Source organism: Indicator indicator, chromosome Z (assembly GCF_027791375.1).
Source record: "Indicator indicator isolate 239-I01 chromosome Z, UM_Iind_1.1, whole genome shotgun sequence".
Taxonomy (NCBI): domain Eukaryota; kingdom Metazoa; phylum Chordata; class Aves; order Piciformes; family Indicatoridae; genus Indicator; species Indicator indicator.
In genome coordinates, this window is record NC_072053.1 from 20284742 (window position 1) to 20309223 (window position 24482).

The 24482-nt window shown below is 40.6% G+C and overlaps 1 protein-coding gene across 2 annotated transcripts; it reads right to left on the reverse strand.

Annotated features, from left to right (window-relative positions):
* Positions 1-783: 783 nt before the first annotated feature.
* Positions 784-20406, reverse strand: PRLR (prolactin receptor). Of its 2 annotated transcripts, XM_054397268.1 has the most exons (13): positions 20337-20406; positions 19228-19360; positions 17015-17184; positions 16136-16302; positions 14874-14876; positions 13353-13494; positions 11156-11288; positions 8603-8772; positions 5693-5862; positions 4592-4736; positions 3447-3546; positions 2429-2498; positions 784-1803 (listed from the first exon to the last, which is right to left on the reverse strand). In XM_054397268.1, exons 1-13 carry the CDS (start codon positions 20404-20406, stop codon positions 784-786), a joined length of 2493 nt encoding a protein of 830 aa, XP_054253243.1. The 2 variants fall into 2 exon arrangements, with proteins under 2 accessions (XP_054253243.1, XP_054253244.1); XM_054397269.1 differs by lacking the exon at positions 14874-14876.
* Positions 20407-24482: the final 4076 nt, after the last annotated feature.

The following is a 24482-nucleotide window of genomic DNA, read 5'->3' on the forward strand; positions in this document are numbered from 1 at the left end:
TAAGTAGCTAAATAGCATTGGGAAATTAAAAAATATTTTGTTTTGCCCTTTTTTTTTTTTTTTGGTGTTAGAAAAATAGCCTTTAAAAATACATTGTTAAACATATGGGTCTGTATTAAAGTAGAATTCTATATCCTATACAGTAAGGCAGTATATCAAATATTGTCCTATTTTTTCATGTTTGGTTTGACTGGACTAAGATATCAGTGGAATGCAAAGTTCTGTCACATTGAATCAAAGCAAAAATACATTTAGAAGAATTTATTTTACTGTAGTTTGTTGAATATATTCTCTTTTATATATTATTTGTCATATATATAACAGATTTTTTCTTAAGGATTGAGAAAAAATATAAAGGAAACAATCTATTTTCATAATACACTTCGAAGAAAATACATTGTAGATCAGAATGCTGTTTTGCAATAATTTATCTGATTTAGGAACTGCTCAGATCACTGTAGTGTACTGATTGAGCCATATCCATTTTCATCTTTGTTGAATCTGCAGCATTCCCTCAGGATTAATCAACTAAGAGAAGATCCACAGAGCTGAGTAATGAGTTTACAGTGTGTTTTTCATGGCAGATAATATCCATTTCCTCATTTCCCTGTGTCAGAAACTTGTTAATGATTCAAGGTTTGCTTCCATGATTGTCACCTCAACCCACAGTTTACTTTATTCATTGTATAATACACTTAGGAGGCTAGGTTTTTTAATGGAACTATTTACTCTCTGGTTTTGTTTTATGGTACATAGGTAGTAAGTATGTACTGTAACTACTGGTTATTTAAAGGGGGGCATAAAGGAAGATGGGTCCATGTAGTCTGACCCACTGTTGTCTCTTTTGCACTCCCTTAGAACTGTCTGACAGTAGCTCATATTTTTCTCAGCTTCACCTTGCTGGAGGTTCTGAAATATTTCCATTGCAGGTTCTTGAGATGTACATGTGTGCTGGAGGCGTGAATCTGGCATTAATACTAGAATATTATGCTCCATAACTGTTGAGACTTTGGTGTATTCTTTGCTTGGTCCTGGAACAGTGTATTTTTCAGTCTTTCCACTGTTTTCTTTATGTTTCAGTAATAGTGCTGGCTCCTCATCCTGTCTGACTTTGTGAACTTCTACATAATCCATTAGTTCAGGATTCAAAAAAGGTAACTTGCCATCAGATCTGTTTTGTTTGATTTGCACTGTAGCTTGGTCTGTTTTGGAATGTAAATTCTCTCTTTGCTTTTCCACATCATTGTGGACAGTTTCAGTGATAGCACATTGTGACCCATGCTTTTCTTCATTTCCCATCAAAATTGGTGCAATGTTCACATTTGTGGTACTCAGTGTTATCTTATGTGCATCTACAGTACTGTGGTAGGCAAATACAGCAGGCTGATTACTAGGTAATAGAGCTGCAGGCCATGTGGATGATTTTGTAGTCTCATTGTCAAAAAGGAGTATTTTCTTTTCTGAGGCTATACATTGAGTTTGCCAGGTCCTTTTTCCTCCTTTATTTTCTTGACCATTTCTTACATCTTTTGTTTGAAGTATTGATGGAAGGGCATGAGATTCCCTGCACTTCTCAGAAAGCAGAGAGGGACTGTCACAGCTCCCTCGGCCTGAGTCATTGTCTCTTTCTTTGGGTAACATTTTTGCATTTTTATTGGGATGACCATTGTCATGGCTTGGCATAAGTTGCTGATCCTCACTGTCCTCTACCTTCAGATACTCTATCAGTAGTTCCTCACAGTCTGATGTTGGAGGGAAATCATGGCAACCAAGAGCACTCAATAATTCTTCGGATTTTCCTCTCTAAGGGCATAATAAATAAGATATATTTTTTGACAGTTAACCTTAAGGTTTACATGACTAGAATAATTGTGAACAATCTACACATTTAATAAACAAATACTTTTCATAGTTATGTCACTAGACTTAAACTAGCTTGATTTCTACTGCTGCAGAAAATAGAGGAAGAATAAGAAATAATTATTGAGTTCCCTCAGTGGGGAGACAATCCCAGAATTTATGTTTCCAAAATGGAAGGCCAAAGGTGCTTTTAGTATTTATGGGTCTCATGGGTTTAACAAGAAAAAAATGGAGCACACTGATAAAAAGCCAAATTGTGTCTCCTTGGCATGCCAAGAAACTGTGGAGAGCAATGTGCGTAAGAACTGCTGGGATGATCACACAAGTATTAGCTCTTGTGGTGTCTCAGGGAACAGCTGTGGTCACAGACTGTCTTCTCCAAAGTACCCTACCAGTAATGCAAGGCAAGACTGTCTCACACATACCCTCCACACAATCAGCCTGAAACTGTCACTTATTTTAATTGATTAAATTAATTGAATCTGGCTAAAAAATCATTATGGTGTTTGTGTTTTCTGGTACCTAATTTGGAAAAGCAAGTAATGGTGAATTCTTCTGTGGTACTCACCTCTAACAGATGTGTGTCTATGCCTTTTATCTTTGGTCCAGGAACTGGTGGTAGGATGAAGGCTATCATTCTGAAAAAAAAACAGAATAAACACAGAAGTTATAAGTATGGTCCAATATCTTTCTATGTGTTTACCATTTCCTCAGGATGTGAGTCACATTTTAAATGCTTCTCCCATATGAGAGGTCCTTGTTGGACCTCTGCTGTCTCACTCTCAAGCCAAGTATTTTACAAATCCAGTTGCAGTTCGTAAGTTACCCTTGGATGGACATGTAAGAAAGAGAACAGTACAAAAGTTACTCAACTGGGAAAGTGACACTGCTAATGGCCATTTATTGTCCTCTTCCCCTTATACTCCAGTTCACTAGTATCGCTAACTTCATCACTGGCCAAGAATCAGCTAGGTGGGGCACAGTTCAGGAGGATTAATGAGCCTGTATCTACATATGCGATTATTAGCTGACTACTGCTAAACTGTACGATGAATGACTTCTGATGGCTTTTCCATCAACAGTTTCTACCTCTTTCTTCTACTCAGCCAGTATTTTTTGCACGACTTACAAAAAAGTTACAGTCTTGGCAACACCTTTCACTTTCAGGTTTGACTGAAATTAGCCAGTGTTCTAATAAATTATTTGGGGAATTTGACAGACAGGTGAGCAGAAAGGCAATCTCATAATATAACCTTGTTTCCCTTAGGAAATTAGGGCAAACCCAAAAAACATGTCTTCTATAGGAGTAGAGATACTCCAAATAATGTTTGCTTGGACACTTAAATGGCTAACCAAGGTGGTCAGATCTAATAGAGACATGACTTTACAAAGTGAGAATTTAGCCTGGTTTCCCTAAAACCCAGAAATACCTCTTTATCAGTTGTGAATTTAAAGTCAAGTATCTCTAACTTAAAGTTTATAAGAGAACACAAAATCAATAGGAAATTGAATCAGATGTTAGAATCTATGTTTGAAAAGTTTGCTGAGATTTTCAACTCTATGCAATTGTGAAATTGGTGACTTACCTGTACCCTTTCAAAACCATTGTCCAGCTCATGATTAAACATATAAGAGACGTTAAGACACCAACGATGATCCACACAACCATATCTTTTACTCTGAAGTCTAGGAAACAAACAGAATTATTTAAGGACACACATCTAGCATATGTGTAGTCAGCATGCAAAAAAAAAAAAAAGTCTCAGATTACTTTTATTTTGAAAATTGGTCTAAACTGCCCACTTTGGTATTGAACCTAGAGGCCTTTAATAGCATAGATGAATCTCAGTAATTATTGGAATATTTTACAATAAATATATTTTATATTAATGGCACTGTGCAGGACATAAACTATTGGAAAAAAGATATATGAAGAGAGGCTGAGAGAGTTGGGGTTGTTCAGTTTGGAGAAGAGAAGCCTTTGAGGAGACCTTACTGTGGCCTTCGAGTATCTGAAGGGGGCCTACAGGAAAGCTGGTGAGGGGGAATTGATCCAAGCTAGAGGAGGGGAGATTTAGATTAGACGTTAGGAAGAAGTTCTTCACCGTAAGGGTGGTGAGACACTGGAACAAGTTGCCCAGGGAGGTGGTGGAAGCCTCATCCCTGGATGTTTTTAAGGCCAGGCTGGACGTCGCCCTGGACAGCCTGATCTAGTGGGATGTGTACCTGCCCATGGCAGGGGGATTAGATCTGGATGATCCTTGAGGTCTGTTCCAACCCTGACAATTCTATGATTCTATTATTATTAAGGATTTCTATTGTAGCATGACACTTTTTACATTTAAGAATATATTTCAAATTCATTCCATGTAAAGAGTAATGAAGAGCTGTTACCATTTGACTGTTGTCTGTGTAGCAGTTTTAATGCCATTACTGGCATTCTTTTAATTAAAACCTACCATCATGAAAAACAAAAATGACAGTAACAGGAAGGACATGGTTTAAATAAGTAAATAAACTGCTTCATCTTCTTAACTCCAAAAAGTAATGAAACGGAAAGCTACTCAGGTGTGGGAACGCTGAGAATGCAGTTAGCTTGGCAATGATATTCTTACCTGTCTTAGGGAATGTATGGGGTGTCAATCGTCACAGGTGCCACAAGGAGCTAAATAAAAGCATTACATGGACTTCCATGTAATAACAATTACCAAAGGAGCGCCTGGTCACTCACCAGTAGGGATCTGAATATACTTTTCTGAGCTCCATTCACTCCATGATCCATGGTGGTCTGGTTTGCAGTGAATCTGTACAATGTACTTCTTTCCAGGATTCAAACTAAACATTTTGTATTGTGTTTGCTGTCCAACAAAAATAGCCTGGACATTAAATCAAAATCATAAAATGAATATAAATGGAGACATTTTTCTATGAAAGTCACAGGTAGGTTTAAGTCTTGATAACCAAATTGGGAATATAGAAAGTACCTGCATAGCTTCCTAGTAATTGCTATGCAGACATGGAATAACGGAACATTTATTTCTATAGTTCAGTTTTCTAATATAATTCAGTGGGAAAGAGATCTGACTCTAGTATACTGTGCAAACTAAGCTCCTACAAAATCACATCATGAGTGTATGGCAGATAGGGAGGAACTGTGGTAATGGTGGGAACTGCAATAGTCAGAGAAGAAAAAGGGAAGAAAAACAGATTGGGGAAGAAAATGCAGAGAGAAAAGAAGGAATGTAGAGTTGGTTGCACCTTGGCCAGACGGTTGGTAAGTGCAGTGGTAGGAGGAGGGGCAGAGGAGATACAAAAATGGCTGGGAAGTATTGCAGCAGACCAGAAAGGCATGCAGCTGAATACCAATAGATGGAGTCTTTAATTTGCCACCCAGTTATCTGAGTTACAGATCGTGGTTATGGACAATGATGATGATGATGATGATGATGATATGGCCATGAAAATGATCACTTAATGGCTATGTGTACAAATTTAAACGATTTTATGTAATATCACTGAGCTTTCTGCTACTTAAGAAGTACTTGTGGTGAAGAATAAATTATCACAAAAGGAACCCAATTAAATAAGAATGAACAATTTCATCTGTAATGCAAATAGGAATAATATATAATGACCACAATTTTAAAAAGTACTTTATCACCTGTTATCACACAGCAATAGTGTATTCCATAGGAAATCATAGATCACACAAGCTCTTTAGAAAAAAGAGCTGTTGAGTGTGCCTACTTCATCATATTCAGGTGTGGGACCTGGGTGACAAAATATAATTGGTCAGAAGATACAGTCTAGGAAAATCTTGCAACGTCCTTACCTCCCATTCCTCTCCTTCTTCAGGTTTTAGTCGCAGCTCATATTCAAGGGTAAGCCATCCAGATCTGACATCAGCTAGTGGTGGTGGAGACCATGTCAAGACCAAATATGGCTTTCTATTTACTGTTTTTTTTAATTCCAGAGTTACATTCACAGGAGGATCTGGCTGTACTGTTAAAATAAAGGAAATGACAGTAAGAATCTAAATTATTTTCCTTTACATCTTCAGAAGAAGTAAACAATAGTGTGAATGGTAAGTCATCACCTCCATTGTGCCTAGCAATTCAGAATTGGCGCTGGAATACAGGGATCAAGATTTTCATTATAAAGTAAGCCTGGATTAATGAATTAAAAAAAAAAAAACAAAAACAACCCAAAAAACCCAACCAAACCCAAAGAACAGCAAATATATTGAGCTCATTTGTCTTAATAATTTATCATTAGAAATAATTTTTTCTTACAATTCCATTTATGGTTGCTGTTACTGAGAGCTATGTTTCAAAGGTAACATCTTTAATGCTCTGTGATGAAAGTTGTTTTATTATAATCTTATTAAAGTTGGCATATATATTTAAGAATTCTAAAAACACAGATGTAGCTGATTAAACTTGCCTTCCCCTAGCCCCTGCCATCTTTACATTCAGAAAACACAGCAGCAAAATCCATACATGAATACTTAAGGGCATTTAAAAATAAACCAATAATAGTAAAGCTCAGTTTACAACTCAAAAATAAACCAAAATAGAATGCAAGTTTATGATAGTCTTGATATAGCTTCCTTAGTTCAGAGGTGTAGTTCCTGCATGTCATAGATGTATTTCACTACTGTCTGATGCAAAGCTTCATCATAGTTAAAATGTCATGGCATTCTGGTGAAGGTCCTCCTGACTGGGGAAACATAACCCCCGTCCTCAAAAAAGGGAAAAAAGGGAAGACCCCAGAAACTATAGGCCAGTCAGTCTCACCTCTGTGCCTGACAAGATCATGGAGTAGATCCTCCTGAAAGTTTTGCTAAGGCATAGAGCAAATGAAGAAAAGGTGAGTGATGGTAGCCAATATGGCTTCACCAGGGGCAAATCATACCTGGTGAATTTGGTGGGCTTTTATGATTAAGTTACAGCATCACTGGGTAAGGGAAGAGCAACTGATACCATCCACATACACTTGTGTACAGCATTTGACGCTGTCCTGCATGACATGCTGGTCATTAAATTAGAAAAACAGGGATTTGAAGGGTGGAATTAGCTGGGTGGATGCACTCAGTTGAAACCAACAGCTCAACATCCAAATGGAGACCAGTTATGAGTGGTCTCCCTCAGTGGTCAGTACTGGGACCAGCACTGTTTAACCTCTTTCTTGGTGATATGGACAGTGGGACTGAGTGCACCCTCAGCAAGTCTGTGGATGACACCAAGCTGTGTGTTCCACTTGACATGCTGGAGGGAAAGAATGCCATCCAGAGGGACTTGCGACAGGTTGGAGAAGTAGGCCCAAGCCAAACTCATGAAGTTCAACAAGGCCAAGTGTGAGGTTGTACACCTCGGTCAGGTCAATCCCAAGCACAAATATAGGCTGGGTGAGAAGTGGCTTGACAGCAGTCTTGAGGAGAAGGGTGTGTCAGCTGGTGAAAAACTCAACATGGGCCAGCAATGTGCATTTGCAGCACAGAAGGGTGACCATGTCCTGGGCTGCATCAAAAGAAGTGTGACCAGCAGGACAAGGGAAGTGATTCCCTCCCTGTACTCTGGTCTTGTGAGACCCCACCTGGAGGACACTACTGAGCATCCAGTTCTAGGGCTCCCAACATGAGGACATTGAATTGCTGGAGAGGATCCAGAGGAGTACTGTGAAGACGATCAAAGGTCTGAAGCACCTCCCTTCTGGGGACAGGATGCACTAGCTGGGTCTGTTCAGACTGGAGAGGAGAAGGCTCCAGGTAACCTAATAGCAGCCTTACAGTACCTGAAGGTGGTGAACAAGAAAGCTGGAGAGGGACTTCATAAAGAGCTTGTAATGATAGGACAAGGGGGAATGGATTAAAACTGGAAGAGGGCAGATTTAGACTGGATATTAGGAAGAAATTCTTTACAGTGAGGGTGGTGAGACACTGGAACAGGCTGCCCAGGGAGGCTGTGGATCCCCCTCCTTGGAAGTGTTCAAAGCTGGGTTGGACAGGGCCTTGAGCAGCCTGGTCTAGTGGAACATGTCCCTGTCCATGGCTGGCGGGGGGGGGGGGAGTGGGTAGTGGAAACTAGATGATCTTTAAGGTCCCCTTCCAACCCAAACCATTCTATAATTCTATGATTAAGTCAGGACACAGAAGTAAAATCTACTCTTCTCTTCAGCAGGTCTTTTCTAGTTTCCAGACTTCTGGCAGCCAGATCCTTGACAACAAAATGATTATTGGTGAGAATATTCCATTCTCTTTGGAAAAAAAAACAAACCAAACAACAACAACAACTAAATACTTTGTCTACAGAGGAAAAAGTCTGAGAAAAGGGATTATCAATTCACTGTTATAAACCATTAGTTTAGCTTCTCTTGGGTCTGGAAACTACTTTTAGGTGATCAAATTGAAGTATTAGTTAGTAGTTACAAGCAGTTAAAAGATCAATCTGATTTCTCTTGCTAGTAGAGTGGAAAAATATTTTAGCAGGATGATGTTTCCTATTTGGAAAACAAATAACTGGTTATCTGTTTGCAGTTTTAAAGCTTTTAGCATTGTCAGGCTTCCTTTGAGAATAAAATGGTAAAGGGATGAATATTGATTTATTTTTACATCAGATAAGACCTTATTTTTTTCATACAAATTTTCCACCATGATATAATACTATCTATGAGAAGACCTGGAATTAAAATTCTTTTGTCAAACCCCATAATTTTGAATTATTTGTGACTTTTAGTCTCTTACCTATGTAAGTAACATCCACATAATGAGGATCAGAGATATTACTTCCCATTTCATTAGTTGCCTTCACAGTAATATTGTATATGGTCCAGAAAGACGTGTGCTTTTTATCAAAGTAGCATGAATTGGGTCCTGCAGTTCTGTAATCTGGGCATTCATAAATTTGTTCTTCTCTGAAATGAAAGAATCACCGTGATTGGGTTACACAGACCAAAACACCTGACTTTGATTACTGGCATTTCAGGATTCCAGAGACTGTGCTAAGCATTTCGCCACAAAACAGACTGCAAAACCTGAAGGATTTAGGCAGTTATAGATGCAGCAGTGAGCTAGTAGAGTGAAGTTTTTTTCAAATGCCATTGTCCACTGCATAGCACTTATAGTTTCCAGAGAGGTAGAGGAAGTGATTGCTAAGGCTTTCTAACCCATCTATTAAAAACTGAGTGTTTTCAATGTTTGTTAGACCGTCGTGAGACAGGTTAGTTTTACCCTACTGATGATGTGTTGTTGCAATAGTAATCCTGCTCAGTACGAGAGGAACCGCAGGTTCAGACCCCTGGTGCGTGCGCTTGGCTGAGGAGCCACTGGCGCGAGGCTACCATCTGCGGGCTTATGACTGAACGCCTCTAAGTCAGAATCCCGCCTAGACGCAGCGATACCGCAGCGCCGACAGCGCGTGGGGCGGCGCCCGGTGGGGAAAGCTGCTCGTTGCTGGGGACTGGAGGGGTGGACAGATGTGGTGCTGCCTCTCCTCCGTTTCGTACCACATGATCGTGGGGCACCCGGTGCTAAATCTTTCGTAGGCGACCTGATTCTGGGTCAGGGTTTCGAACGTAGCAGAGCAGCTCCCTGGCTGTGATCTATTGAGAATCAGCCCTCGACACAAGCTTTTGTAATTTTTCCAGAGGGACCTGGACAGGCTGGAGAGGTGGGCACAAGCCAACCTCATGAGGTTCAACAAGACCAAGTGCAGGGTCCTGCATCTGGGTCAAGGCAATCCCAAGCATAAATGCAGGATGGGCAGTGACTGGCTGGAGAGCAGCCCTGAGGAGAGGGACTTGGGGGTGCTGGTGGACGAGAAGCTCAACATGAGCTGTCAATGTGCACTTGCAGCCCAGAAAGCCAACCAGATCCTGGGCTGCATCCAGAGAAGTGTGGCCGGCAGGTCAAGGGAGGTGATTCTCCCCCTCTACTCAGCTCTGCTGAGATCCCACCTGGAGTACTGCATCCAGTTCTGGAGCCCCTATTACAAGAGGGATATGGACATGCTGGAACGTGTCCAGAAAAGGGCCACCAGGATGATCAGAGGGCTGGAGCACCTCTGCTATGAGGAGAGACTGAAAGAGTTGGGGCTGTTCAGTCTGGAGAAGAGAAGGTTCCAAGGTGACCTTATTGTGGCCTTCCAGTTTCTGAAGGGGACCTACAAGAAAGCTGGGGAGGGACTTTTTAGGCTATCAGGTAGTGACAGGGCTAGGGGGAATGGAATAAAGCTGGAAGTGGGGAGATTCAGGCTGGACATGAGGAAGAAGTTCTTCCCCATGAGAGTAGTGAGAGCCTGGAATGGGTTGTCCAGGGAGGTGGTTGAGGCCCCATCCCTGGAGGTGTTTAAGGCCAGGCTGGATGAGGCTCTGGCCAGCCTGATGTAGTGTGAGGTGTCCCTGCCCGTGGCAGGGGGGTTGGAACTCGATGATCCTTGTGGTCCCTCCCAACCCTGACTGATTCTATGATTCTATTTGGACACTTACATAAGTTCCACATATTGCACTAATATGCTTTCAGAATTTATTTTGGCCTTTCATCAATTGTTTCTCAAAAAAATCTACTTTGCACCTGTCTCCCAAATACATTCCCAAGTTTTTCAAAGTGAGAAGGGATAGGAGAGGAAACTGAGTATGTAGTACTTGTGTCCATGCTCCTCTGAGATGCACAATAACAAAACAGAAAGTTGTGGTTGTGTATCTCACTCTTTGCCCTTGCTCTTTGAACCACTATATGTCTTTTTCCACTAAGACCTGGCTGTCAGCTCACAAGTACAGAGTTTAGCATCCAGTTAGGTCAGGCTGAGAAATTCTAGGTGGCCCAAAAATACTTCAGAGGACCCAAACATACTTCAGAGGACCCAAACAAAATATTGACTACACCTTTAAGATTAATGTTTACACTTTCAGAATATAAGATTCTTGCAGAAGCCAGGAGGTATTCATGACCTATAAATACTTGTGCAAAATAAGCATTATCAGAAGATGAAAAATTTAATATCTGGTAAATTTAGAAGGTTTTATTTCTGGGGCTGCATGATCAAAGGGCTACAGGACTGTCAATTTATATTGCATAGTATTATGTAATTGCTGTGCTGTGATTACTTTCAAGGCAGTTCATCTTTCAGGGCGGAGGAATTAACATAAATTTGAAAAATCTGACATGCTAAAGATAACCTATTTCAACCTTAAATATGGTGCTGCTAGAGCTATTTCAAAATATGTCACTTGGACAAAACCCTGTGCTATAGAAAATTACATCTCTTAAATGCAAAACACTGAATACTGAGTTTATTACCCTTCTTTGCTGTAAAGCAATGTGTAGTTAGTGGGATGTCCGCCATCTAAACCAGGTTTCCACCAACAAGTAAATGTTTCCTTTTCTGGAGAACGGCATTTTATTATTGTAGGCTTTTCAGGAGGTGACTGTCCTGTAGGAGAAAAGTAAATGAATTAATTAGTTAAGTTTAATTCATTAGGTTAAACCTGAATGTTGAGCAGAGCACAGGAAGTTTGTGGTTTGGTTTTGTTTGGTTTTGTTCTTTTTTTCCTGCAAGGAAAGAGAAAGTTTTCCTTCGTAGTAGTATAGGAAAGGAAGCATGGTTCAGTGGTTAGGGCAGCAGCCTGTTACTTTTACTGTTACTATTGACCTGGGTTCAAAATCCTTTCCCACTGTAGCTGTGCTACAGTTTTAATTCCCAGGCTGTGGCTTTTCTCTGACTCCAAATCTCATAAGGGATGCTCAGTTGCTCTCATAGAAGGTTTACAGAATCACAGAATGATAGGGGTTGGAAGGGACCTCTGGAGATCATCTAGTGTACCCTCCCCTCCTAGAGTAGTCTGCACAGGATGGCATCCAGGTGGTCTTTGATTCACTCCAGAGGAGATTCCACCACCTATCTGGGCAGCCTCTTCCAGTGCTGTACCACTCTCAACATCAAGAAGTTCCTCCTCATATTTAGATGGAATTTCCTATATTCAAGTCCGTGCCAATTACCTCTTGTCCTGTCACAAGGTACTACTGAAAAAAGACTGGCTCCATCCTCTTGACACCCACCCTCTAAGTATCTGCACTGATAACATGGTCCTTCAATCTTCTCTTCTCTATGCTAAAACGCCCCAATTCTGTTAGTCTTTATGAATAAGACAGATTTTCTAGTCCCCTAATCATCTTTGTAGCCCTTTGCTGTACCCTCTCAAGCAGTTCCCTGACCTTCTTGAACTGGGGAGCCCACATCTGGGCACACTACTGCAGATGAGGCCTCACCAGGGCAGAATAGAGGGGCAGAAGAACCTCACTCCACCTGCTGGCCACACTCTTCTTGATGCATCCCAGGATACTATTGGCCTTCTTGGGCACGAGGCCACATCGCTAGCTTATGGTCATCCTGTTGTTCACCAGGTCTCCCATGTCTTTTCACATAGAGTTGACTTCTAACAGGTCAGCTCCTGACTTGTAGTGCTACATGGTTCTATAAAATTATTTAAAATATACTCTGCTACCCATCTACTTTCTACATAAGCTTAAAAGCTACAAAGGAACAACTCTCATGTTGCCTTGCAAAGTGACGTTATGCTTAGAATTTAGGCTACTTGCTTGATTGCTGCCAAGCAATTTATAATTATTTGGATTCCTGATGGTGTTTCTATAGACTCAAGGAAGCATTTGGATTAGGGCAGAGGAAAATGCTTAATTTTTGATTAGATGATGCTAGTCAAAACCCTGATGTGATTGAAACTTTTGCAGTTATGTATTTGTGGCAAAATATTGTCCTACTACATCAATAATATATATTTTCTACTATTTAGGCTAGAGACATTGATTTTCCAAATACTAATTGCCTAGGGCAGACCTGAAAATGGAACATTTAAAGAGTATTTTTCTATTATCAGTAGTACAACAATCTCCTTGTCAAATAGTGACTAATACAATTAGTGACAGAAGAAGATTCAAGATGACCTGGTTAAAGTGTCAGACAACATGCTTGTTTAATGTGCCTACTTAGCCCACAAAAAATGCAGATAATTATGCTGCAAGTGTTATGCTCTGTTAGCCATGGCAGCGCCTTCAGCCCAGTTACTAATAATGAGTGATTCCTCATTAACATTACCTACAGTTACAGATGAAATCAACGTGATTTTTAAATAGAAGACCAGGAACAATGAATGATTTAGACATGCCTGTGTCAGAAGTGGCTTCCTAGTAAATCCCAGCCTGTTTGTCATAACCGTTTTCACAGGATCATGGGATGTTAGGAGTTGGAAGGGACCTTCAAAGGTCATTGAGTCCAACCCTGGAGGATCCTGAGTAGATCAACAAGATTAACTAGGCAATTGCACACAAAGTATAGTAAGATGTGCTAAGTTGTTCCTCCAGCACTGGGAAGTATCTGTGTGACAATCAGGTTTTCAGGGCTGCAATTTAGGCACCTTTCACAACAATAAACTGGCTGAAATTTAAAGACTGTTAATCAGAACAGTAATCATCAACTCACCATTTGGGATCTGAATGCATCTTTCAGAGCTCCACTTGCTCCATTCTCCAAGGTCTGACTTGCAGCGGACCTGAACAGCATACTTCACCCCAGCTTTCAGCTTAGTCACTTTGTACTGTGTCTGCACTCCAACAGGTATTGTCTGGAAAAGAAAATGCACTGGAAAAATAATAAAGAATTGAGCCATTTTAGCAAATAAACTATGCAGTAGTAGGCTTGTATATCTGACTTCTGAAAGAAAGGTGTTTCAGTCAGGTGTTTTACAAGATGTGAATTACAAGGAAACAAAGGTAGCAACTTAACAGCAAAACTCATTTCAGTGACACTGAGATTCCGATACTTGAGAATCATAGAATCACCTGGTTCAGAAAAGACCTTCAGATCTTTGAAGCCAACCTAACATCTTCCTGTGCACAACTGTTAGATCGTGTCCCTAAGCACTTCATCCAGACATCTAGTGACTCCACCTTGTCCCTGGGCAGCCTGTTTCAGTGCCCAATAACCCTTTTGGTAAAGAATTTTTTCCTAATATCTAAACTTTCCCTTGTGCAAGTTAAGTACATTTTCTCTTTTCCAATCACTCTTTACCTGAGAGAAGAGGCTGCCCCCCATCTTGCTGCAACCTCCTTTCAGGTAGTTGTAGAGAGTGGTAAGGTCTGCCCTCAGCCTCCACCCTCAACCTCCTCTTCTCCGTGCTGAACAACCCCAAGCTTTTTTCTGGACATGCTCCATCACCTCAATATCCTTCTTGTAGTGAGGGGCCAAAAACTGAACATAGTACTCGAGATGATGGTACTAGCAGTACCAAATAGATGGCAACAATCACTTCCCTGGTCCTGTTGGCCACACTATTTGCAACACAAGCCAGGGTGCTATGGGCTCTTCTGGCCACCAGGGCACACTGCTGGCTCCTATTCAGTCAACTGTCAACCAGTACCCTCAGTTCACTCTCTGCCAAGCAACTTTCAAGCCACTCTTCCCCAAACCTGTGACTTTGCATGGGGTTTTTAAGACTGAAGTGCAGGACCTGGCACTTGGCCATTTGTCCTCAGCCCATTGATCCAGCCTGTCCAGATCTCTCTGCAGAACCTTCCTCACCTCCAGCAGACTGACACTCCCATACGGCTTGGTGTCACCTGCAAACTTACTGTGGGAGCACTCAATCCCCTCATCAAGGTCATTAATAAAGATGTTAAACAGAATTGGCTCCAATACTGAGCCCTGGCGAACACCTCATACAATTAACTTTGGCTCATCGATCTAACCTGTCCAGATCCCAATGTAAAGCTTCCCTTCTCTCTAGCAGATGAACACATCCACACAGCTTGGTCATCTGAAAACCCATGCTGACTGGGTCTGATACTCTGCTTGTCCTGGAGGTACCATGTGATGACCCTCAAGGTGCTCTACTCCATGACATTTCCCTGCACCAAGGTCAGACTGACAGGTCTATAGTTTCTGGGGTTTTCCTTACAGCCTTTGTTATAAATGGGTGTCACATAACCATATATAATTGCAGACTTCCTGTAAGTCAGGACTCGGCCAGATCCACAATACAAGAAGCACTCTAGGTAGTTCAACTCACAGATAAGCTGTGTGATGCTTCTTAGTGGCTAGTTTTAATTATTAAATGCTGTCCTCTGGCGCTTTGAATCTCTCTTCAGAAGTCTTTCAAGACATAGCTTTATCCCTCATTAAGGTATCAACAGTTTAGGTAGCACTGAGGTCATCTGACCATTACTTTGAGAATATTTTATTGTGGTATCTCAGCTGTGGGATTATTGTGGCCCACTCCTAGTAAAATGGGAATGTCAATGGTTATAGTATGTGTGAGTAGCACACCCCAATTTTCTGACAGAGAAATTTGCCCAATGTTGAAAAGGGTGATGATGATGACTCTCAGCCCAATTAAATGGTAATTAGGGAATAACTGAGAGCCTTTTGAAATAGAAAGGATCATCTTGAAACATGGTATTAAAGAACCATGAACATTTGTAATAGTGGTGGGAGGAGACTGGAAACTTCAGCAGCAGCTGAAACTTAGTTTGATGCTATCATAAGCTGCTCTTCTAGCATGATGACCTTTGCCCAGGCAGAACAGAGTGGTTGTGCTCTGAACAGTGCGGGCTACAGTGGGCAGGTATCCACACCTGGATGTATGCAAGTGACTCTGTGAGTGCTTTCTCACAGACTGTAAGAAGGGACATAGGTTCACACTAAGTTAAAGCATCTATGTCCCTTCCCTAAGTGAGTGTAAACAGGGGAGTTTGGAGTTCTGAGTGCGTGGGGTGTGCTTATAACCTATTCTTCCAGGAAGATAGTAACATCTGTATATAGCATATTTCTGGGATTAATTACAAAAGTATATTTATAAATCTGTAAGTGTCAAGTAACAGTTTAAAGTGATCAGTATCATGATTTATCTGTTGTATTTCTGATACTGACCTTGACTGTTCATTACATCTTAATGAGTCAAAAAAATTATTTGGTACTGATCAGAGTTAAACTGTATGAACTGAGCAATCTTTTACAGTGTCACTTGGGAACAGACACACTGACAAAAATTAAAATTAAATATTATATCAGTGGACTAAACAGATTTTTTTAGTATATTACATTAGGACAATTATACAACTACCTTAATTCTCACTGTCTCTGCACACCATTTTGTTGAATTAAATTTCTATCAATACAGAAACTAACATTTTTATAATACCAGTTAAATTCAGACAAGAGAAATCACCAAAAAGAGCATTTATACAATAAATATATTTTCCCATTACCTCCCATTCTTCCTTTTCCTCGGGTTTTATTCGTAGCTCATAGTGATATACATGTGAATTAGAGTTGACATCAACTAATGGAGGTGGAGACCATTTTGCCCAAAGGTATATTATGCCAGTAGATGTTTTTGTTTCTAGAGAGAGATTCACAGGAGCATCTGGTTGAACTGTATAAATGAAAAGTTTGCCATTAACAATTTATTTTTTTCTCAAATAAGTCACCTCTTTTATGGCTTTGTATTTCATCACACTAATTTCAGATCATTCAGCAGTTCTGTAACAGAATAGTACAAGAGATTGTTTGTTCTTTCTCCTTAACAATGTTTAACTGGCTACTGACAGAAAATAGATTAGCTGTGATATCAGCAAATCTCAGACTTTACTCTGGATTTGTTAGTCTAAGGAAATACAACTCAGAATTTTATTATTCTTGCAAAATTAAAATGCCATATATTGCAATATAGATTATCTGTATGCAGAAAGGAGAATGGAGTTAAAAATATGAAATACTACAAAAAGCCCAGAGAGTGTTTAAGCAATTATTTTTATTCTCCCAGTTCTGCACTGCCAGTAGCCAGAAATAAGTTTGCATTTGGAAAATTTAGGTATTTTAATTTAATTTGAAAGCTTTATAACCTGAAGTGCTAGAAACCTATAAAAGTATTATTGAATCCAATTGAAATACTGGAGATAAATAGAAACTGGAACCATTTTTTCAGCCAAAGCTGAAGTGACAATAAAGTATGTAATTAATCCGTAAGTAAAAAGTCATAGCAAGTCCCACATCGTAAGGAAAGAAATCTTTCACCACTACTTGCTCTGAGATTAAAAAACACATGCCCAATTAGTTTGCTTTCCATTTAATTCTTCCCTTTTTACCTATGGAGGTCATATCCACATACTGAGGTTCTGAGCTGTTACTTCCAATCTCATTCATTGCCGTTACAGTGATATTATAAATTGTCCAGGGATTAGTGTGGTTTTTATCGAAGTAGCAGGAATTGGGGCCTGATGTTTGGTAGTCTGGACATTCATAGATTTTTTCTTCACTGAAATAAAATGATTTTAAAAGTTAAAATCTTAAGAAATGAAGCAAAGCACATAATACTCTAGTAACGGCCTAGGTGCAGCAAGAAATTTAAAATGTTTAATTTTAAACCTGTATATAATCCCACCTCTGGAAATCATTTTAGTGAGTATCAAATGCTGTTACCATAAATGCTTCATTGCCACTTTTAGTGCAGCTCTTCAGGATGAATGCTTTTATCCCTTCCTTATACATAGGAAATACATCAACAAAAGAATGAAAAGAGACGTTTCCAGAGGTAGCACCAGGCAATTAAAAAAAAATGTTTAAAAGCAAGTTAAAAGGCAAATTAACTCCACTGACTAAAGAATGAAAGTAACTAAAGATCTTTACATATTTCCCCTTGGAAGTAACCTGATAGGCCCTATGGCAGAGGAGCATTTTGTTTTCAGCAAGATGTTAATTTATCTGTTTTTTACCATGACCATCATCACAACTGTCTCAACAAAAAATGTCCAACTAATTAATTACGTCTAACCTATTACCATTATAAACTCTTCAGTTTCTTTAGGAGAGGGATTGTTTTGTGCTCAGTTAAAGCTGGAGTGATCCACTCAGAAGAGATTGCAGGTGTGAAGAATGGCACAAACCTAAAGCACCAGCCAACATGGTTCAAGGATGCACTTCAGTCCCCCTTTTATGCTCTATGCACTGCTAATAACAAGATCTCTTAGTTTCCAGGAAGTTTGGTCCCATTTCACAAAGAAAACATGGGACTAGGGGGACTGTATCCTAGAGACAAGGAGCTATAACCATGGCCCTGATCTGAAGTGCTTGGCAGTGCCTGGTCTTCAGCAGATACAGATAAGCACTCCTATCCGTCCTTAAGCAGGACTCTTCTGGGCTGTGATAGGTATGACTCAAAATGTTCATTAAAATTTCTATGTTGATCAAGATTGAGACAACTGACCTTTCATAAAATAAATGCTCTCAGATCATTGTTGAGTGTATTAACTTCACTAAAAGCTGCATCTTTCTTGATCAGTTAATACCAAATGATTCGGAGATTAATTGAAGCAGGGAAGTCTGAGGCTTTACCTTATCTATTCTGAACCTCACTGGATATATTCACAGAAATTTAATCTCTGAGCCTCCCTGCTTGCTTGGACCTACTCAGACACCTTGTTTTCGGGAAGAAAGGGCAGTTATACGAAGAAGCACAGGTTAAGCAAAGCTGATAAACATACACACATTTTAAACAAGAAGAGTGAGTCACAGAATTTACCACACCACTGAATTTTGAGATGTAATACCCACATCTGATTTTTACTCTGTTATGGAAATCATAAGGTTGGCTACAAATGCAGAAAGGGAAGCAAAGACTTTTTGTAGATTTACTCCATATGGAGCTTCGCTGTTCCTGGTACCAGACAAGCTTGTTGGCAGGGTTCTGAGGGCAGGGAGGGAGGCCCCTTCCAGCTTTCCTGGGGCCTCCACATGTACTGCCTGGTTCCCGTTTTCATCCTGCCGCAGCACGGCTGGTCTCCTGATCTCCACAATGCTGCCCTTGCGAGTCATGGCCTGCCCCTAACTAGCCCCATCCCACAGGCTGATGTTAAAGGAGGTGCTGATGCCCAGAGCTATGTTGTCCCCGACCTGCCCTGCTTACTGGTTGGGGTAGTGGGAATGGCCCTGGATGAAGGCTTTGCCCTGTTGCTCCAGGAAGGCCCCTACAGCCCTGTGGTGCCTTGATGCTCCCTTTCTCAGAGAAGCACACCATTCACACACATTCAGCTAAAAGCTTTGTGCCTTCTGATAGGATTGACAAACTACAGCTCTTTTGACGTGTCTTTAGTTAGACCAGTGGGATTTTAGTTGAGTTTCAGTACGGAAAGGCTGGTCATGTTCTGTTCCAAGTATTGAAAGCCATTCATCTCATCTAGCTCTAAATTTGAGGTTTAACAAGGATTCATAAAAACACTTTGATAAATTAATGTTGTAATTCTCTCATTCTGTCATAATCATCACTTGATCACTTACAGAATACATATGCACTGCTTGTTACCTGTCCTTGCTGTAGAACAGGGTGTAATTGGTAGGAAGTCCTCCTTCTGAGCCAGGCTTCCACCAACATGAAAAGGTTTCCTTTTCTAGAGAATGACATCTTATTATCTTAGGTTTTCCAGGGTATGACTGACCTAGGGAAGTGCAGAAATCCAGCTAGTTATATTAGAGTTGGACAATGTTTTTATGTGGTTATTGTTTAATGATAAATTCAGCAAGGAATGCTTTTCTGAGGACAGTAAAACTATTTGAAGCTATACACTGAATTCAGTAAATAAATCTGCCTGGAAAAAGGATGAAAACTTGCAGAAAAGTAAATATCTTTTACCTCAAACTTCTGAAATAGCTACTAAAATTACTTTACTTCTCTTTTTCAAATGAAAATTTCATTTTTACTTAAAAAGTGTACAGTTCTCTCCAAATTAAATGAAGATGCTTGAGGCAAATATATGACCTTTTGTCTTTTCCTGAAATATCTAAATTTTTATTGTCAAGTCATCTTAAAATTAAATTTCACCTTAAACTTTGCAATAGAACCAAAATTTGACTATTTGCACACATTTGTGGTAAACTCTAGGTAAGACAAGTAATAATAAGAAGGAATCAAGGGTCTGGATGGAATATTTTGTTATTGACGATCTGAATGTATTTGTTAATTATTTGGATATTCTTTAACAATCCCAATGCATGTAAGAATATTTTCTGTTGAGACTTCTTGTTATTAATTTCTACCAACATTTTGACTTCCACATATATTTTGACATGCAAAATGTGTGGCTTTTCAGCCTAAGCTTGCTTTTGTTTCACTGAAGTTCCATGCCATTATCTCTAATAATGTTACTATTCATATGTTGCTGATTCCCAATGTGACAAGTGTGGAATGAGTACAGTGAGTGCCTTTCATTATCACCACCATATAATCATTCTGTTAGTACTTTAAAGAGAAAAAGAGGACTTAAGCCGTTTCCAGAATCTCCAAAACTTTAGAAGAAAGTAATTTAAATATGTACAGGCTGCAGTGGTGGTCAGGATAGATTAGGTAAAGCCTCAGACTTTTCTAAAGAATGTGTTTTAAGGAATAAAATATGCTCTGGGAAATCTTGTACTTACCAGTGAGTCCCAATGCGGTCAGAACAAGTAGCAAAATAATTCCAACTGATGATGGCAATTTCTGCTTCATGATGTCTGCTTCTCAGAAGGAAATATCAGATCAAGAGAGCACTGAAAAATACACCATAAGGAAATTGTAAGTAACAATACGTAACATATAGTACATATCACTTGGCTTGACCAAAGTCCTTTTTGAATTGTGGCTAATGAATTCTTGTTATTTCTCAAAAAGATAAAGAAACACCTACAGGTCCACTCCAGAAGGAGAAAACCTGACTCACAGAGTAGAAAGTAGGTCTTCCTGAAGGTCTCTGAATGGTTAGCAATGCTAGGATTACAATTCCATACTATTAAGAAACCTTGCACATTTATTTGGCATCTTGGGATATTGGGTGCTTTTCTTAAAGCTCTAACTTTTAGACTTGTTGAGTCTAAAAGCCTTTCTATCTATCTATCTACTATCTATCTATCTATCTATCTATCTATCTATCTATCTATCTATCTATCTATTCTATCAGCCTTTTAGTAACCAAAACAAAGTGAAAAAGATTACTTTTATCCCTGTTGATACAAAGAAGAGTTCAACATATTTGACCTCTGAAAGTTCTGAAAACATAAGGCAAAGAGAAAATATCCAACATATATTTAAAAGTTTATGAGTTTTGAGCCAATCTCATGACTTCAGAATATGTGAGACTGACAATGTTGAATTCGAGATCACCTGAGCTGAAGAATGCTACACTTTCTGTGTGTTTAAGTAATTGCTTTTACTTCATTTGATTGTGCACTAAAGTGGAGATGCAAAGACCAGAAAGAAGAAACCAAGAAAAAGTATCATAACTTCACAATTTATTAAGTGAAAATGCAATATGGGAGGCAATTTTCGCTCTTTCTTCAACCTGTAAAGGCCAGAAGCCGTGTTGCAGAACTTTGCTAAAACACAAAGACGCAAGTGAGAAGCCACCCACTGTGAAGACCGCTTTCCTGTAGTGGACAAAGGCCACTAGATGTCCTCAGAATTCAGATTACACCTCTGGGTGATAGAGCGTCCCAGTAGCTGCTAAACCTGTTGGTTTAGCCCGAAGACAACAATGACTTAAAGCAAAACTGCTTCTCCCACCAATATGCTTCTTGCTTGGAGAGGGTGACTGGAGTCAGCTACTAGATTATCAGTAGCCAACCCCACACCTTGAAGTTAAATAAGAACAGTTTGCTATCTAAATATAGGAAACTCCTTACCTCAGCTTTCCACTCCTACCAAGCACATCTGACAGGTGTCTCTATGCTTGAAACCCATTCAGTGTAGTATAGCGTGGGAACAAGCTGTCTCTTTGCTGAGGAAAAATTCTTTGTGGTTTATCAGATGATGTAATTTTCAATACCAAATTAATTTTCTGTATCAAGAAACTATCATTTCTCAGCATATAAATGTTTTCAAGTGTAAAGGCAAATGAACTATCAGCTAATTTAACTGAGTCTAAAACATGTTTACTGTGGACAATGTGGAGAAGAGCTGGCTGCATTTCTATATATTACTTCTGAACATCATGATTCACACCTGTAACTGAACTACAGGCTGTTGAAGTAACTTAAACCAATCTGTGCATATAGTCGGTGGAGGGAAAAGCATTTAAAAGTAAATTTCAGCTTTGTGTAAATAAAATTTATGACTGTAAAGAAATGGCAGGCACAAACACTAGTGTTTAACTTCAGAAATGGGCTGAACACTTCGTGTTACATAATGTGGGGCAGAGATCATTGAGCTCAGGTGAGAAAGCAGCACATTTTTGTTTCAAGCAAAGGTGAAATAGTGACCTATAAAAAGTAACTATTACATGTATGTATATAATACCACTTATTTCATTATTCCTAACAGTAGTTTGAACATTTGCAAAATACAACATTTTCAAAATAAGACTTAATGGGTGCCATGGTTAATTTTTTCACTTTTACAGACATACATTTTCTGTGTGAAGAATTAACAGGTTAGAGAAACTGATTACAGTAAGTAAAAGAATGAAATTTTTCAATATGGTGCCTGACAAACCTGGTGGCCTTCTATGAACAGGTCACAACATTAATAGATGAGGGGCCAGCAACTGATAGCATTTACTGGGACCTGAGCAACGCCCTTGACACTGTCTCTGTGGCAGTTCAGGCTGGGTGCCTGCTGTTACTGCCACATCAGCTACACCTCCGTGTCTCCAGTCTCCAACCCAATGAGGTGGACACAGGAAACAGCGTATTTCTACCCATAAATCCTGCACCCTGTAAATCCATCTGCAAAGTCATTCCCTGCCTCTTTCTTCCCTCTCTGCCCCCATGGGAGATGCTCTCTCATCGGGTAATGGTGGGGGAGTATCTCAAGGCCTCTCAGGCCTGTCTAGGCCTAATGCCAGGAGGAGAAAGGAGTGTGGGGGGCAGTCTCGGACCTGGCCAGGCTGAGACTGGCCTAGAAATGGGGAGGGGGAAGAAAGAGCCCTGGGGGTTTGGGTATACCCTCAGGTGGGGAGAAGATAAGAGCTGGGAAGCCTCTGGGTATTATGTAAGGGACTCTGTATGCTTTGGGTTGTTCTTGTCACCATGCTTTATAGTTTTTTATAGTTTCACCAATTGCTTTTCCATGTAAACTTTCCATCACTCTCCAATCCGTTTGTGTGAGTGTCATTCTTTTGTCCCTCTTGGGGCAAGAGAGGATCTCTCTGGCCTCAAACCAGCACAGTCCCACACCACATCCTGGACTCCAAACTGGTGACACATGGGTTTGATGGGTGGGCCACGAGATGGATAAAGAACTGGCTTGATGGCCTCACCCAAAGAGTGGCTGTCAATGGCTCCATGTCCCAGTGGAGGCCAGTGACAAGTGGAGTCCCTCAGGGATCAGTCCTGGGACCAGTCTTGTTCAACATCTTTGTTGGTGCCATGGACAGTGGCATTGAGTGCACCCTCAGCAGCTTTGCTGATGACACCAAGCTGTGTGGTGCAGCAGACATGCTGGAGGGAAGGGAGGGACCTTGACAGGATGGAGAGGTGGGCACAAGCCAACCTCATGAGGTTCAACAAGACCAAGTGCAAGGTCCTGCGTCTGGGTCGAGGAAATCCCAAGCACAAATCCAGGCTGGGCAGTGACTGGCTGGAAAGCAGCCCTGAGGAGAGGGACTTGGGGGTGCTGGTGGACAAGAAGCTCAACACGAGCTGTCAATGTGCACTTGCAGCCCAGAAAGCCAACCAGATCCTGGGTTGCATCAAGAGAAGTGTGGCCAGCAGGTCAAGGGAGGTGATTCTCCCCCTCTACTCAGCTCTGGTGAGACCCCACCTGGAGTATTGCATCCAGTTCTGGAGCCCCTATTACAAGAGGGATATGGACATGCTGGAACGTGTCCAGAGAAGGGCCACCAGGATGATCAGAGGGCTGGAGCACCTCTCCTGTGAGGACAGACTGAAAGAGTTGGGGCTGTTCAGTCTGGAGAAGAGAAGGCTCTGAGGTGACCTTATTGTGGCCTTCCAGTTTCTGAAGGGGGCCTACAAGAAAGCTGGGGAGGGACTTTTTAGGCTATCAGGTAGTGACAGGACTAGGGGGAATGGAATAAAGCTGGAAGTGGGGAGATTCAGGCTGGATGTGAGGAAGAAGTTCTTCCCCATGAGAGTGGTGAGAGCCTTGAATGGGTTGTCCAGGGAGGTGGTTGAGGCCCCATCCCTGGAGGTGTTTAAGGCCAGGCTGGATGAGGCTCTGGCCAGCCTGATGTGGTGTGAGGTGTCCCTGCCCATGGCAAGGGTGTTGGACCTATGTGATCCTTGTGGTCCCTTCCAACCCTGACTGACTCTATGATTCTGTAAATGAGGCATTGTAAAGAAAAGGCTGTATTAGGGCACTCTGCAAAGAAAATTTGTTAATTTTGGAAACCAAAGAACTAAGGAACCAAATTAATGGAAATAGGATGAAATTGATTTAAACCCAGGTAATTTTCTTTTGCAGTATTTGTCTATGAAAAAGAACAGGAGAGATACAGGGATAAATAGGGACCTTTAGTTGCACAGACCAAAATCTATGTACAATTCTGGTCACCTACACCTTGGGAAAAACCCCTCAGGTTAACTTATTTGGCAGAGATTCAGACCACAGCTACATTGATGAGGAAGGGGCGC

Bases quoted from the DNA above. Each gene is read 5' to 3' on its own strand.
- PRLR (XM_054397268.1), bottom strand. From the start codon at position 20,406: ATGAAGCAGAAATTGCCATCATCAGTTGGAATTATTTTGCTACTTGTT. The intron at 11,289-13,352 runs GTGAGTTGATGA...TTTCTCCTACAG, and splicing joins ATGCATTCAGATCCCAAATG to GACAGTCACCTCCTGAAAAG. The intron at 3,547-4,591 runs GTGAGTGACCAG...TTTGTTTCCTAG, and splicing joins GTATATTCAGATCCCTACTG to ACTTCAGAGTAAAAGATATG.